General features: G+C 41.6%; 1 protein-coding gene across 2 annotated transcripts in view; it reads right to left on the bottom strand.

The window, feature by feature from the left end:
- Positions 1-18108, bottom strand: part of plod2 (procollagen-lysine, 2-oxoglutarate 5-dioxygenase 2) — a 68750-nt gene that overhangs the window by 19178 nt on the left and 31464 nt on the right. For both annotated transcript variants that reach the window (XM_017705215.2, XM_017705205.2), the window contains exons 5-8: positions 14061-14173; positions 13746-13809; positions 12638-12735; positions 5850-5951 (exon numbers count right to left, since the gene is read on the bottom strand). In XM_017705215.2, the coding sequence (XP_017560704.1) occupies positions 5850-5951; positions 12638-12735; positions 13746-13809; positions 14061-14173 (377 nt within the window). The remainder of the gene's footprint in view (positions 1-5849; positions 5952-12637; positions 12736-13745; positions 13810-14060; positions 14174-18108) is intronic.

Consider the following 18108-nt stretch of genomic DNA (forward strand, 5'->3'; position numbering starts at 1 on the left):
ATCATTCTCAGCACTGCAGTAACACTACGTGGTAGTGTGTTAGTGTGTGTTGTGCTGGTCTGAGTGGATCAGACACAGCAGTGCTGCTGTACCTTTTTTTAAACACCTCAGTCACTGCTGGACAGAGAATAGTCCACCAACCAAGAATATCCATCCAGCAGCGTCCTGTGACCACTGATGAAGGACTAGAGGATGACCAACACAAACTGTGCAGCAGCAGATGAGCTGTCTCTGACTTTACATCGACAAGGTAGGAGTGGACAGCGAGTGGACATGGTGTTTAAAAACTCCAGCAGCGCTGCTGAGTCTGATCCACTCAGACCAGCCCAACACACCCACCACCCAAATAGTACTTGCTCTGTAGTGGTCCATGGGGGTCCTGACCACTGAAGAACAGGATAAAAGGGGGCTGACAAAGTATCAGAGAAACAGACTACAGTCTAATTGTAGAACTACAAAGTGACCCTATACAGTAAATGAAGATAATGTAACAGACAATGAGCACAGAAACAAGGATGTGGTCATAAAGTATATACCGATCAGGCATAACAGTCTCACAGAATCAATAGGCCAGAGCTGCGATCTGATTGTAGGCCATATTCTGAACGTTCTTGCTGAACTGAGCTGCATGTGCTGTTTATCTCTGCCCCTCTAAGGTCGTCTTTCAGAATTTCGTGTGAGTAGCAACCCTACTGTTACATATATATAGCCTATATTCCACAAACGGTCACTGCCACCAACTCTCTACTTGAGGGAAAAGCAGCAGAGCTGTTGGAGGCCGTCTCAGGTCAGACGGAGGATGATACTTTCCCATGACACAGAGCTGAAGGCCATACGGCTCAATCATAGCCACTCTCCCAGCCACTCGGCCATCGCACTAGGTCTAGATTAAACGGGAGCCTAGCATAGGTGTGTAATTAGCCCATACCATGATGGCTCTGCACTCCTGGGATGGACTGAGGCCGTAAGGAAATGTAGCCAGTCCCTTAAATTGTAACTGACAGAGTGTGACACTGAGAGAAGGGAGGGAGGAAGAAATTGGAAGGTTTGGTGTTTGGAATTGGGTCCTGGACAGAAAACCCTCAATCTCTGCAAATCCAGACCTAGATCTTTCCTGATCATTCAGTTAAAACAGCTGAAAGATGACTGATAGTCCACCTATGGCCTTGACTTAGACCAACAGCCTTGAGACACAAGCTCTGAATACAGATGTAGAGCCCTTCCTCACCACACAAGCTTAGAGAAGATAGATACCCTGGAATAAGTCACTCTATCTCTCTCTTTGCTTTAGTCTTCTCCCTTGTGCTCACTGGTATCCAGTCAGGCCTAGACTATGCTACAGTCCATGACAATACATCAACAACAGAAAATGGTTGGTCATCCAAGGTAATGAATTCTATTATTTTTAGTTATAATTATTCTGCTGTATTCTGCATGTTGAGCAGGATGTTGCGTTTTCAAGCGGTATCAAAGCTGTAGTGCAGAGGATCCTGGGTGCTGCGTCCTCTTGTGATGCTCAGCATGAACACTGACTACAGATGCCTTGTCCAAATGGCTGATATTTTCACTGTTGAGCTGCTGCTCAAACTAAACATGTCTATGCTGACAAGAGCAGGAAAATGAAGGGAGCAAACAGGGTTTCACTTAATTTTCAGTACCATTAAAATTATTAAGCGTCTGTAAAGGAATTGCCACTTTATTGTGGGTGTATTTGACTCTTTTTAGTCCAATTTCTGTTCTTTTTTTCATCCTAAGAAGTTAAATGGCTAAAATTGCAGTGCAGTGCTATTCTGGAAGGGTCAGCCAACTTGGTCGCCTTGGACTGCATTTCCCAGAACCCCTCACACAACTCTTAGATCCACCCTTCAACATTCAACCTCTCCAGACTTCTAATCACCTTCCCCTGCAAACTGAAGCTGCTCCTTGTGAAGTATCGTCACCGTGTGCTGTGTGCCTTTCTCCATGTTTGTCAGCCAGTTCCTGTGTAATTCCCAGTTTTGACTCTGCTCTTTGCCTTAGCCTTTTGCGCGGTTGTGGATTTCCGGGTTATGAACTTGTGTTTTTGGTTTTTGCCTGTGCTTTTAGATCGCCACATCTGAGAGCGCCTGGTTCCATCTGCAAGCATCACAGGAACATTTTTTTTCTCTCCATCACTCCATCCGTAGTTCTATGTTGTGTCTTGTGCTCAGAATAGATACTTCTCTAGCTAAAAATCAACAATTATAACAATCAAAACCACTCCATGCCGTCTACTGCCTACTTTCTATCCCATTTGTTTTTGAATCATTAACCACGTAATTAAAATGAAAAAAAAAAAAACACCTTTTAAATAACACCAAGAAACCTAACTTTTAAAAGTTACTTCACCTGTTATTTTAATAGACGTTACTGCAAACATGCATTCATGAGCTCCTTCTGGTGTAGGTTCATGGCAACTTGCATGCTAGTAGCACTCCTTGCTAGACACTGTTTACACTGCAACTTGTTCTAAATTAGTTATTTCCAAAGCCATGACCACATGTTTCCATCATTATAGGGGAGTAACTCTAGAATTAGCTGTAGTTGTGTTTGGAAACTCATCTGAACCTTGGTTTTATTTCGGGACGGCAGGGAGACGGATGTGCAAAGAGGAAATCCAATGAAAAAAGGGTCTTAAATGAATTTATTGAGGTGATTGAGTGTGAATTTGGTGATTGTGCATGCTGGGTTGAGGTGACCCAGAGCCAGGCTTAAATCTTATTGGAAAAACACTTTTTGTTATATCGTGGTACCATTTTCTTGCTCAAGCCATCTTTTGATTTTTAAGTAGTTTTGGGGCAAATTCTCTCTTTCCCCCCCCCCTTTTTTTTTCTCATTTAAATACCCACCTGGGCTGAGTACCATACCAGTCACGTTCTACAAAGGTGTGACAAAGGGCTACTGTTTGCCACAACCTTAAGTAGAGGAGTCCACAGGTGTGTCAGGTTGGGCCTAATCAGCCAGAGGGCTTCTGGGAATTGGAGTTCCCTGAAGATATGGCACCTCACTGCCGTCGCCCTCTGCTGGCGGTGCAGGCTGGGCCCTTACACATTTGCCCTTTTCTTTCTCTTATTTGTTTGTATTGCTACTTTTATTTACTTTACCATCTTCCCTTCCAGTTATACTTAGCTTTTACCTTTTTCTTGCAAGCAGAGAAGAATATGTGCACAATCTCTGTGTCTGAAAATGCAATAAAAAAATAACTGATTACAAAAAGCATATGGAAAGTGCATCAGAGGCTGATGAGAGATAAGGGATGCTTCACTGGATTTGAGCGAGAATGTTCAGAAATCTTTGCAGAAATAGGACACTGTGTTCAGTTCTGTAATTCTGTGGCAAAACCAATGTTTTGCTGAAGCACTGGAAAAAGAGACAACACTCTGTCTTAACTGATTTATAGCAAAAGACACATATGTGTTTCAGAACACTCATTCATTAGCGTGGCAGTCATCTATGCGAATATTCCACACATTCACAATCTTCTGTAAAACGATCCAGACCTTACAGCTGCGGTGAGGTTGAAAGTGGTTATTATGACTGTCCTTGAATTCTCATTAATGCAACACATGGCAAGGATGATGCAGCGAACTCCAGAGAGGTCATCTACTGTAATTTCTACACTGAACTTTTCTACACATTTCATTATTCTTCATATTACATTTCCAATATTTCTGTAATATGCATACTGTCCAAATCCTGCAAACATCTTGCCAAAATGTGCTGGAACGAAAAAGAACATTTTCCTCAAATGTGATTAAAGCTGGATTCGCTCTAATTTCACCAAGATTTCAGCTCGGATTCTTTGTCAGGCTGAGTCTGGGAGAGGTGGCTCGAGCCTCCAGATTTTGATGCGGTCAGCGTTGACCATTCAGAGAGATTATTTAGTAGTGTATAAGGGGCAGGTTGAGATTTTTTGCCTCAGACCAGTCACACATTTGACATCAAACGTTTGATTTTTTAACCCAATTCTGGATGTACTTAGTACTGTTAACAGGCCAACAACATAATCTAAATCTCACCAATGAAAATGAAGAGCAATTTGTCTATGGAGCCAAACAAATCATGATGGAAAAGCACTCCTCTAGCATTCACAACGATTTTAAATCATACGTTTAAGTTGAAAAACTGTTAATACAAGCAGCACAAAAGAACATCATATTGATTGGCCGACATATCAATATCAAGGATGCCTGATCTCTAGTTTTCAGTGTTTTTGAACACGTAAACCTGTATAAGACCAACATAAAGACTACCACAACATGAATATGAATATTTGGTATGATTAAACGTTTAAGAGGCAAACAGGGTAATTCAGAATGATTTGATGTGAAATTCACTTTTCTAGAGAACTCACTAATTCAGGCTCGTTCAAAGTGGTGCTAATAAGAAGCAGATGGCAAAACAGATTAAACAGATTCATGCCACTAAAAGCTTCCTTGCAGTTTAAAATATCCTAGTTTTGAGTTAAGGTTTTATAGTTCTTTATAGAACCTCTTCGAAAAGTGTTCAATATAGCACAAAAAGGGCTCTGCTATAGTTACTATGCGAAGCTTGTAACAATAGAAGAACCCATTTTTGGTGCTATATAGAAACATTTTCAAAAGGATTCTATAAAGAACCATATGATTCTCTGTGTGCTCAGGGTTCTACAAAGAACCAGTGTCTTTACTAAAGTACCCTTGAACTACCATCTCTTTGAAACGGTCCCCAAAGAAAACGTTTTTTTTTTTTTTAACACCAAAATCATATAGAACATACACTAAACTGGTTTCTATGTAGGTTCACTTGTGGATTTGGAAAGTAAATAAAAGTGGTGTGTATGTAGTGCAGACACTGTGACTCCTGGTTCCGATCATCACCACTGTGAAGAAAGCAGAGTCAGTCAGCTTCTCTACAGTGAACCACCTCACATCAAACCACTCTGAGCTACAACGTTTGCATTTTAACCATTTAATTAGACAATTTTGAAAAATCTGTGGAATTTCACTTTAAAGCAGCGTATCATTAAAAATGCTGATAAACATTCAGAAGAATGATTGAAAGACACATCAGGCATCGCCTAGAATTACACCAGCAACATCATGTCGTCCTCAATCAACGTTCTAATCACTGTTAGCCACATTACAGCGTTTTTGAACTGATGATTTCCTCTAAGATCTGAACTGCCTGACCTGAGACTTGAATTTGTGCTGGTTGAGTTTAACCTTCCAGACAACTGCCATATGGTAGCAATTATCCTATGGCGAGCCAGTCAGAGCTCAGAGAGGAGGCTGGATGCTAAGCGGCAGACAGCTGGGAGACTGATAGGTCTAAACAGAACAGTTCCTACTCTCTTAGATCTCCTCTCTGCCATACTTGGCCAAACCCTACCAAACAAATTTTCAGGGCAACCACTATAACTTACCCTCTGCATGAAAAGCCATACTGTGTAGCCCACAGTGTGGTCCACAGTGACACCCCTTTAAGTGAGCCCTTCTAAAAACCAGAAAGCCATTTCCTGCACCACAGCACAGCAGAGCTTCCTCTTTCTTAGAGAGGGTTCTCAGGAGGGTTTATGCTCCTATAAGAAGGGAGTGGAAGGAGGCAGGATGGGCTCTCTGTTATTGTTGGACCTGAAGGACGAAGCTCCCTCATCCTGGCGTATCTCAACGTTCAAATTGAGAAATAACCATGTCCCTGGCTTATGTCTAACATATAATGTACATGCCCTCATGCATGCACCTAGAAAGAGAAATTCATTCTCAAATTTCAGCTGCTGAGATCATTTTTAGAGGAATCTCTGGGGCGAGATGGAAAGAAAAAGCTGCTGTGGTTCTTGCTGGTTTACTCACTGCGAGTTGAGACAAATCCACCATGTCTTGGTCACACACATCACAGCCTCGCTCGTAGGTCCAGGCATTCGGGACGTAGTTGGCCAAGTAATTCAAATAGATCTGAAACAAAAAATTGAAGGAATTTGTTTTAGAAGACTAAAGAGGAAACAGCAAAAACACTTTAAAGTTGCACAATTTCTATTTTTTTTACTATTTTATTTCTTGTTGTTTATATTTGTATATATTTTTAAAAAAAAAAACAACCAGTCCAAAAGGAGTTTTGACAGTTTATTGGATGAAACCGCTGGACAAAACAATTTTATGATAATGAAGGAAATATGAAAAATAGAAATCAAGACAGAAAAATCATCCAAGTCTCAACTCTCTGTGCTCCTGCCTGAACTGAACTCTTAAGGTTTACCAAAAGAATTTATAACAACCCTGCATATCTGAAGTGACCTTCTTCCCCCAATCAGCATTAGCCAGAGAGACAAGCACTCATTGTCAGGGCCTACAGTGATGAACGACCCGACTGCACACTTAGAAAACATACATTGTAACCCCCCACCAGACAGACCCTCATTGTCAATAAGCGTCGAAATGTTGTCAATTGAAGTGATAGTTGCCCCTCTAATCTATGCGTGGGTAGGTTTTCACATAGGTGTGTGTATGTGTGTGTGCGTATATGTGAACATAGGTGTGTGCCTGTATGTGCGTATGTATGTGTGTGTGTGTGTGTGTGTGTGTGTGCATCTGTGTGAAGGAGTATGGGTGTGTAGAGCCTGACTCTGATAGCTTCCCTCAAGCCAGACAACCTTGACCATCACGCAGTTAAGCTCTAGGCACAAAGGAACATCTCCACACTGGCATATATTTCTGATTCTTTTAAAATACCATTAAATAACCTGTAGTTGGAAAGGCAAGATATATAGTTTGGTGGTCAAGGTCCCCACATCACTTACACTTTTTCATTATAACTTATTTATTAAAAGATATTCAAAATTATTTACTGAATTTCAGAGTATTTTAACATATGTTGATTTTAGCACAGTGTCACGACCAGCCAGGGAGGAGACAAGAGCGGATAGATTATTGAGGCTTTAATAAAAGAGGCAAATCCAAAAGAGTAGACAAAAACGGTCCAGAATCTTAATGTTAAACAAATATACAAAATACAAAACATACCAGAGAGGAAAGAGAGTCCAGGGTGGAAGCACAGCAGACCAATATAGGAGACAAGGCAAAAATCACAAACGGAGAAATGGGCAAAAGGGGTCATACACGGAGGAGAAACACGGATAGCAAAAAGGAACGCTTTGTAATGAAGGGAATGAACCACAAACAATACTCAGCAAAGAACATTGGAAACAAGGAAGTAGATATACTAGAGGAAACAGGTGAAGGTGATCTTAAATTCAGGTGACTGAGATCTGATGAGAGTCATTTGACCAGTGGAATGTGTGATTATTGTGTGATTATGTGTACATTAGGAGCTGGAGTTCATGGGTAGGAGTTCACCGTCACAGACAGGTGCAGGCAGGGAGGGGAGCATCAGAACTGACAGGCATGACACACAGATAATGTGGTTTAAGGCGTATCACTTCGCTTTTGTGCCTAAGAACACCTCTTTCCCATGACAGAATTACAGGCTTTCAAGGCTTATTCATTCATTTAATATATATATCCATATAGCAAAACAAAGGCCTCGTGTGAACCTTAACTGTATATACATTCATGGTGGTTAGGATGCAGATTTACAGTTCTCGTAGGAAGTGATACGTCCACCCTTTCACAGGGTTTCTCTCGGGTCACTCCAAAGGACAGCAGACCAAAATGGTTTCTCCTGTCAAATTTACCAAATTTATATTGACAAACTGGCCTATAATCACTGCTGCTTTTTCCAGTGCAGCCGTAACTTTCAACATAAGGAAAAGCGTGGATTTACAGCGTATCAACACGGCAGATTTAGCCAGCCAGGGACGGGAAGTCAGGGTGAGCTAATGAGCCTTAAATACATCTGAGGTACCTCCCTATAACGAGGCTGGAATTCCAGTGGCTCCACTATGTTTGGGTCTTGACTACTGTGTTCAAGTCTAAAGCCAAAGCCTATCACTGTCTGGAACATTTAAACATAGAGAAAAATCCCTGGGTGATGTGCCAAAACATAATTACAGCAGGATTAAAGGGTGACGGTAAACATAAGCAGACAAAGATAAAGGAAGAGAGGGAAACAAGAAAGAGATGGGAAGAGTGACAGTCACTAAAGCATTTATTACAGGCAGTTTTGCTGCTCCCTGGCAGCAACAGCAGTAGTTTAAGCTCATGTGTGATCAGGCTAGATGATGATCCAGTACAAGCTTACACTACCACGCTGATTTTCATCACTAGAAGCCAGGATTGTAAAACTGAAAAGGGGGAATCCTCCGTCCAGTCCAATGACTCCAAAGCCCATGACAGATGGCCTGCAGATGCAACTGTTCTGGATCTTCATCCAGTTAAGCTTGTTAATGTTGTAGGTAATCCTGGATTATGCTTGCATCAATTACAGATAAACATGGCTGTATTAGCGACTGGATTATTATTGTGATCTGGGGTTCACTGAGGTCAACAGGGTAAAAGGGAAACTTGGAGGCTCTCAATGTTTAGAAATAGAGAAAACATAAACCAGACAGCCGTCTTCCCTCTGCAGTAAAAACTCACTTCTGCTGCTTCTTCATCTTAACAGCCTCACTTACATTCACAGGCATTGTACCGACAGTAAAATCAGCACACTGCTTTTACACAGCATTAAAAGATCTGTCCCTAAGGGAGAATTGCAGAGCCTGGAGGCTTGCCTTGGACGGCACATCCACTTAAAGGAATAATCTGGCAGAAAATCAAATTTACACAATTTCCAACTTATCCCAAATGTAGTCCATCAGCAACTGTCTGAGGTTTGCTTCTTCAGCTACGAGGCTAGTGCAGCTAACAAATAATGAAAGCCTCTGCCTCACAAACCAGTAAATTTCATGCCTAAATTATCAGATGCTTGCATCAAACCGTGACGAAGATGTTGAGTGATCTCACTGTTCGACGTACTGTTATCCAAAAGCATGGACAAATCAAACAACAGGGACAAAACTACGGTCAAACTTTAGGTTTCAAGGTGGCTGCTACTACTTTTAGCTATGCTACATATGTTTGTCCATTTTTGTAGGTGAGTGTGTTATATATAAACTTGGGATACCTTAGATCATGAATTACATTTGGGGTAAACTGTGAGATGGTGACTCAAGTCAACGACTTGCATTCAAGGTGCACACAAGTCACATGCCTTTCCTTTGACTTGGCTTGCCTTCAGTTGGATCCCTAACCGATGACACCGCACTAAAGGTAGAGCTGGGCGATATGGACAAAAATGTTATCACGATAAACAAAATTCAAATCGCTCGATATCAATACACATCACAATAAATATCAAATCAAGTTTGAAGGCTGATTTTTGCTCCTGGGTGATCAATTACTGTTTTAAACTATACTTTAAACTCAGAACATGACACCAAACAGTGGAACATTTCAAAGATCTATCATGGGAGAGTGGGAGAAAGTGTCTGGTGAGCTGTATTTATGAGCTGGAAAAGCATGGCCTCAGTTTTTGTAATAGTCATAATTGAAGAAAGAAAACTGATTATTTTTAGCTGCCTGGTGACAAGCGCTTGGCTATCCCATGTCATGATTGACCCCTCCCAGTTATCCATGTGCTTGTGTTTGTGCTTTTGTTTACGTATCAATGTGATTTCATTTATCTTCTCAGTCCAGCGCCCTCATTTTCAGACTCCGACCCTGATTGTTACCGCCTGTGTTTTCCACCTGTGTGCTGTTATCCCTTGTTATCCCTGTTGTATTTAAGCCCTGTGTTTTTCCTAGTTGTTTGCTGACCTTTGTATTGTTTGTGTGATTTGTAGTGTGTGGATTGTTCGGTGCTTGTTTATCCCTGTGTTCATTTTTTGATGTCTTTTCCACGTTCAATCAGTGTTGGCTCTATGACCCTGGACTGTGCTGCCCCCGAGTTTCGATTTGCCCTTAATAAATCTCGCTTGTCTTCGCACATGCGTCGGCCTCCTCATCGCTCCTCAACATTACATCCCATTACAAATGCTAAACAAGTGGCCCTAAACTAAACTGTTTAGTTTCTCATCAACGTCAGCTTAGTACAAACATCAAACATTAGCTGGCTTGGTAGGCCAGTGAATGTTACGGGACGGCGGGGAGCCAGACCCAAGTGCTGAACTGAAACCCCGCAAAAACAAAGGGGCAACAGGATACGCAGTCGCCGCCGCTTTTAATGAGGCACCCGGACCGAGCTTTGAACCACTGCTGTTATGGTCGCCGGGCCGCAGGAATGAAGGCACTTCAACCAGAAAACACAAAGACACTGCTGTCATTATGATGGTTGCCAGATTTTCCTTCACGTGTTTGCTCCTTCAGCAAACACCTTTGGTATGGCTTGGATTTTTATTTATTTTTTTGTGAGTAATTTGGGGCAATTATGAGAAACTTCTTTTCTCGGCCCTCTTTTATTTTTCTTCTTGGTTTTCGGGGCAGTTTCTTTTCTTTTCACCTTCTATAAAGGTGTGACAAATATCGGCGTTTGCCAGCACCTTATTTAAGGAAGCTTCCTCGTGTGTCAAGTTAGTCTAATTGATCCACGGCACCTTGCCGCCATCGCCTTCTTCCGGCAGCTGGTGGCGCGGGCTGGGCGCCTTGCTGCCAACGCCCTCTGCTGGCAGCAGGCGGTGCATGCTGAACCCTTACAGTGATGGATCATACCGCCTAACTGCCATCAGTCCTACAACATCCATGTCAGAGCATATCACAGTATTCAGCTCGCAGACGTCTGGATTTCTCTATAATAATTTGAGGGGTGAACCGCAATATGCCAGCACCAGACAAACACTGTCCTCCTTTTAGGTATGTTGAAACTGAAAGTGGTGCTTTTGTGTCTCGTTTGATCTACAGTATTATCAATTTGCTGTGTTGTGCAAGTGATGGAGCTCTGCTTCAAGTTAGCCAGCTGCTGAAAACAGCTAGCCTGTAAAGAACGCGCTGTCCCGCTTTCCTATGCCTCACAGCTTCCTCAGTATACTTTCATTTAAATCAGGGCTGTAACATGAACCCACTTCTTTCTATGACTTTCACTGCTTGGAAATGCACTAATACTAAAATATGACTTTTGAGCGCTGAAAGAGCGCTTTAGTTGTGAGGAGCAGACGTGATTTAACGCTGCTAAAGCTTGTTAGGATGTACAGAAAGAGGTGAGTTTGCTGTAGGTCAATATAGTCTAAGGTCAATATAGTCACTTATCTCATCAGCCACACTTGGTCACAGGAGAACAGATCGTCGATCGCTCCACTCCACTCCCTCCCTAATCATGTCAAAAAACTCGGAAGTGCACCCTCTCCTGGCGAGAGCATAGTAGTGTCGCTTCCCTTGCAGTCAAAAATGCCGCCAGGGCTTTCGCTGAACGTGGAAGTGTGAGAATGGTGTATTATATCGAAAATTTATCAAACGTCTCTTATTGTTCTATCGAGGAAAGTTACATTGTGATAATAATCGTTATCATTTTATCGCCCATCCCTGGCATCAGGTTTAATATATCTTCAACTAGCAAGCCTGTAATTAGAGATAAACCTTCATTCTGATGCACAGAATGAGGCACTGCATGCAGTACATGCAGTGTTTACAGTAAAGAGGCAAAATAACTTGCATGTAGTCAGCATGTATGCTAGCTAGCGCAATAGCTAATTTCACTGAATTTCTCAACTAGCTTAACTTGTATTAAGTTATACTGATCACATTCCTTTAAAACTTAATACAGCTTTAGCTTAGCTATTAGACTAGCTAGCATACTTGCTATACAAGCTACAGACTAAACAGCCATTTCAAGCTGTTTGGCCTTTTCCTTAAAACTTTAAATACACATTTACTGTGTTTAATGCTTCAGGCTTGAGCTTCAAACTAAAGTTTTTTTTGTTTTTGTTTTTTTTTTATAATGAAAAGCTTGTTATTTGAAGCTGTGTCCACAGGTATAGGTTGTATTTACATGTATTTACTTTTGTACAAAGCCATGCTAGCAGCTAAGAGCAAGACTAGATTTGAATTCTTTACTAAAGACTTGTGACTCGACTTGAACTCGCACTCCAGAGAGTCTAGACTTGACTCAGACCTGTGAAATAATACATTTCATTTTGCACCAAACTCCTCCTTTATCTTCATAAGAACCAGCCTCCATCCTTTGGCCAACAATGATTAGTCATTAAGAGCAATACAGACAGATATGAGGGGTTGGAGAAGATGACTCAACACCACGCAAGGGTTGTTTAAGCTATCATGGAAACAGCAGGCTTGCATCGCAGGAAGTAAAGCTGGTTGGTCTGGAGGAGGAGATTACTCTATTGTCCAGACATCCCACCCCAACTGTTTTCCTGGACAACTCCAGGGTCCGACATGAGAGCTAGGCAGAAAGCCTGCATTCTTGGCCCAAGCCCTCACCCTCCAGTAAACTATCAGCTGGATTCTTTGGCAGCTGGAAGGCCCTCACTTCATTCGGAGTCTGTCAAATTCATACGCCCCCAGATGAGGCTGGAGATATTTTAATAGTGGAATCATATAAATCTGCGCCGCATGTTATGAAGACTGCAGAGTGTTTGGGAAAAGACTTCACACATGACTGATGTGCACAGGAAATGGTTCAGTTGTTTTGGTTAACATCTGCTTTTTACACCCACAATGTGCTCTTTGACCTAAGAAGGAAAGAAGCCACTTACTTTGGTGTTTATGTTGCCATGAATGATCACGGGAAGACTGTCGTAGACGGTGTTTCTGACTCGAACTCGATCTGTGCTGAACTTCATCAAGACTTCATCTGCAAGTAAACAAAACAGTGGACTTACAATCTAGTTCTATTCTTTACAGTCCAGCCCTCCAAGAAGTGGCCAAAGAACCCATGAAAATAGTCTTTCTCAGCAATTACTTTGAAAGGTGATCTGACAATGTTACGACTGCATGCACCACACTAGCCACGTTTACATGCAGCCTGATAATCCGTTAATAATCTGACTAATAGCCCAATCGGAATAGACTACGTCCATGTAAACACCTCAATCGGAATAGTCTAGTCCGACTGAGGCCATTCAGAATACAGTGTCTATCCGATTGAACGAGGTGGGTAAACCTCTAAATAATCCGTTAGATATTAGAATAATATCCGTGTAAACGCCTGAATCCCATTACACTCCAATCGGACCGTCTAAGGACGCTCTGCGCATGCGCGGCGCGTCACAGCGAAAGGTTTATAGCGTTCAGCATGGCGGAGCTGAAACTGGTATACGGAGGAGACGAGGTTCATACTCTGAGCTTTAAAAGACGGCGGTGGGACGGACGGCCAGCTTATGTGTCTCAGAGCACGACGTCTTCCTTTATAAGTGCATGTGAAGGACGTTTTTCTGACTCTGACATCAGTTTAAAGCAGTTAAAAACACAAACGCGCCAACTGGAAACTCATCTGATGCTGACTGGACCTCACGTGATGTTCGCTGCCATGGTAACGTTTACTCTCAGCGCTGCTCCACGCATGCGCGTCATTCTGCATCGGATTCCTTGTAGTCGGCATGTAAACGAAGATTTTCATCAGACAGTTGAACAGAGTGAGAATAAACCCCTTAGTCTGAGTCTGTAATCCGACTGTTTTCAATCGGATTGGCAAAAGTCTTTGCATGTAAACACAGCCACTGTTCTAGTCAGTTAAAACCTAAAAACAATAACTTGAAAATAACTTTTTAAGGCAGGGGCACTGTAGTACTGTACATCACGACACACTCCACTCTATTTACAAACAATTTAGATCATTTTAGGCATTTTCTTGAATTCACTCACCCACTGCTCCATTTAGATTCTGGAATATCTGGCACTTGTGGTCCAGAGTCATATTAAGGCTCTCCTAAAACACACAAACACATGGACAAAAGATGAAGCCAAGGCTTGAACAGCGGGACCACATGACCCTTGTCCTCAGGCGACCGGCAGAGCAGTGTATTTTTAACCTGTTTGTTTGTTTTCTGAGGGTGTGATGTGTTTTCGTGCATTTATAACAACATGTGGTTGATTTACAAGCATGGCTTACAGTGCCGGCTCTCAGAGTAGCTGTGGACTTGCAGAGTCCACTACTGTCTCTACAGAGTCACTACTCACCCTCTGCAGGGGGTCCAAGTAGATCTTGGTGTAGAAGAGCTGGTCGTCATCGTTGTCATGCAGGTTCCACTGCTTCACCAGCTTGTTTATGTATGGGGCGTAGCCGATAAAGCCTGCAAACAACATCACAGCCTCTTTATGGTGTGTACTCTATAAAGGAAAGTTTAGGATTTTAAAGAGCTGGAGTTATGGAGTGGCCAGACTCAGCGGTTCCTATACATCAATTATGGCAGTGGTGGAAATGCCTCAGTCTCAGGGTAAACCCTGGCGCTGGCCCAAAAGGTTCGCCCCAAAGCGTGATTTCTCAGACAGTGCTGAGAAAATGAGCAACAAGTGCTGGAAGGCACCGCAAAGTACACACTTTAATAAAGGACCCTTGAAGAACTATGTTTTGAAGTAAGGTGGAGCTGGAATTGAAGGTCCTTAGACTCGTTCAGCTCCCAACTGCATTTCTTTTACTTACAGACTTCCCCTCCGCTCTCCAGAATTAATGCATCATACAAATATAACATGGGTGCCCAGTTACTGAGGTATGGTCAATTTAAAAAACAGAATACAGGCAGAATACTGGCTGAGAAGTTTGCACTACACAACCACCAGCCCACTCTATCTGGTATCGGGTAAGATGAGCTAACATTAGTTAATGGTAGCTCACAGACTGCACTTTCAAGAAATAGTGGTTTACGGAAATCAGTTGAAACTGGCATGCATATATGCATAGACTGCATGAAATGCCTCAAATCCAGCTTTTGACCATTATATTTTGAATGAATATCACATAAAAGTACATAGTGTGTCTGTGAATGTCTATTAACTCTGAGGCTCATCACCACTAGGTTATGAAGAAAACTCAGAACGAGTCTCGAGACATGGCACTGCCTGAAGTCTACAGTGAATCCCTCTGTAAAGTCAGCGGGGGTTAAAGGGTATAAGTATCATGAAAAGTGTTCTTTTCACATGAATTATAATTAGTGTTGAGACTTATTGATTACATTGCTGTTATTGCTAATTATCAATAAGTAAATTTTTTTTTTCTTCATTTTTTATGCACAAGCATTCTGTCCTGTGATGTCATCCCTAACACCCACACAGGGAAAACGACACCACAAACAGCATTTTTCATGGTTAATTCTAGTTGAATATTTAGTTGTGAAATCTCTTCAGACCAATATGATTTTTACAGATTTCACCTTCTGAAACCTTCATATCAAGTCCAATCATCTGTTATTCAACACTGAAAACAAGGAACAAAGGTACAGAGGAAGAACTGGATTCATCAAGTAGTAATCAGTGGTGTTTTTTAGCCAGTGTGACTCAAAAAATGCAGACATTGGGTATCAGCCCACAGTGAAAATACTGTTAGGCTTTATGTAACGTTGTGGAGCGATGAGGAGGCGGATGCATGTGCGAAGACAAGTGAGATTTATTATGGACAAATCCATACTCAGGGTCAAGACGGTCCAGGGTCAGGTAGCCAACACGGAGAGATTGGGGTAGAGACATGATAAACAACACAGAATAAACAAACAATCCAAGACAAAGACCAGACACCTCAAACAAAGACCAGGACAAACCTGGAGCTTAAATACAACAAGGATAACGAGGGACAGGTGGACAACTGGTGGCAACAATCAGGGGCAAGGTCTGGAAACAAGAAGGCAGGACCAGGAAGAAACAAAACAAACGCATGTGGACAGGACTGGGAGGGGCCAATCGTGACACTTCGTAACTGCCTCTGGCACAAATGGACAGTGTCCTGTACCAAATATATAACTGCAAAATACCTGTGGTTTTAAATGTCCATATTCTCACTGGAGAAATCTGAAAATTCCCCTTTATGGGCTATTCTACTGCATTAGTTCTAACTGCAGCCCCACAATGAGAAAACTACAAAAAAACAATGAAATATTCAGATCTTAGACATTTACAATTATTTTGCTATTTTCTATTTAATTCCAATTTATTAATTGAGATAGTAATAAACTATATTATATACTATAATATTTGCAAAATCCTAATGTATAGGTTATTTTCTATTGGAGGGGGTGTCTGTTCCAAACTCTAACCCTTACATTAGATTTTTTTTTCAGAATTAAAAAAAGTTAAGTACTTTTTGACATCTTTTAAAGTGAAGTAGAAAGATTTAGACTGAGATTTACTTATTACATTTTAGACATACCCGTGCATTCTAGACCACAAAGTGAGACTGCATCCCTGTCCCTCATGGCCTCGTGGTGAACTGTTAGATTCCACTGTTTTGAAGAAAATGTGTCCCGTTTGAAAATCAGTGTGGCAAGAATTGTTACTACTGCAACATATCGCTTTGGCAACTGAGTAAACTTTGTGTTTTAATGAAAAATATGATTTTATATGATATGATACATCAGATTTTGTACAACAGTTCAAAGCTGTGTTTGCTAGTCATGTACTAGCCAGCATTTTTGAATTCTACTCAAAAGTAGCGAAAGTTGTCACTAATAAAACAGTCAAAGCCAAAACATTTGGTAAAGTTTTGGTAGTGTTATGATTGTCTTGGGAGTGACAAAAAGTTATTTGTTATAATTGTTATGATAAAATGGACACAATAAGGTATAGGATCCCTCAAGAGAAAGAGATTTTAGTCTAAAGTTCAAGTCTGTTAAAAGTCTGAAATGAAAGCTTTAGCCTAAGTTCTGTCAGGGAGACTCAAATTCTATGTCACTCAAAACTCTGACCAATCACAAGCTTCCACCTGTCTTTAAATTGACTCGACTTATACACCTGTCTTGCTGCTTTCAGATGCTGACGTTTCATCATCCCCCCCCCCCCTCCCTGCTGCCACCAGTTGGTCCTTGCCCGGTTGCCAAGAGGGTAGGCTCCACCCCCTGCCGCCCCTATACGGCAGGATCTGCGAAGCTCGACATTTAAAAACTTTAAAAATTGATATCTATCAATTGATAAATATTAAGATTGAACTATTTTCCTTCCTTCCCGTTCATCTCTGGGAGTATTTCTGGTAGAACTGTGTTTTCAATTCTGAGCAAATTCTATGTGCACAAGAAGCCATGGATATCGAACACTAGCCTTGGTATTAGATGGTAGAGAACTGAAAAGAAAGTCAAGTAGTACTCATTCCTACTCTGCACTCTCCATAGCGACCCATGTGATTTTTTCCGTTCTCCGCGTCTTCCTGAAGAACACCGACCACAACTGAAAATTGCAGGGTTTGGCTATGTTGTTGGTCACTGTGCAGTTTAGGATCCATCATTACGATGGCCTCAATCTCCATCCACATAGTCTGTAGGATGAGTGTTATGCATGAGAAGCAGAGTGAAAAGAGAAAGAGAGATCGAAAAAAATGATTCTGGACCCTCACTTAAACCATCTACAGGACTCAATGTCCATCTAAATGGGCCGTTGAACTTCAGAAATAGACTTTTGGAAGTATTAGTAGGCATTACTGATGTTTAGGTAAGCCACTGAATAAACAGAGCCATAATTCTGACAGGCATGCCCTTTAATCTGTATAAACACACATATTCGACAATATTCATATTTCTTTCTGGAACCGTTGAAGAGCCATGTATATTCCGAGAGGTTATAAATGGGGATACATTGAGGCTTTTCCTTGTCATATTCTCTGTCATCCTTACATCCACGTTAACCCTTAAATCCTTCGCTGTTTCATTTACATTTGGCTGACGCTCTTATCCAGAGTGACTTACAATCATTTTTACAGAGGTAGGCGAAGGTGGTGTTAGGAGTCTTGCCCAAGGACTCTTATTGGTATAGTGTAGGGTGTTTACCCAGGTGGGGATTGAACTCTACTCTACAGCATAGAAGGTAGAGGTGTTACCCACTACACTAACCAACCATTTCACCTCTGGTTGACACTTATATCTAGCATAAACTGACCTATATGCTGACCGGACCGTCTGAAATGGTCAAAATATTTCATGTCTGCTGGTTTTCAGTAAATGAACATAGCCCAATATTAAACAGGCATACTAACAGTTTTACCAGTGGTTTGTAGAGACACACAGCAGTTCTGGTTTCACAAGCTCTCGTG

Source organism: Pygocentrus nattereri, chromosome 3 (genome assembly GCF_015220715.1).
Source record: "Pygocentrus nattereri isolate fPygNat1 chromosome 3, fPygNat1.pri, whole genome shotgun sequence".
NCBI lineage: Eukaryota > Metazoa > Chordata > Actinopteri > Characiformes > Serrasalmidae > Pygocentrus > Pygocentrus nattereri.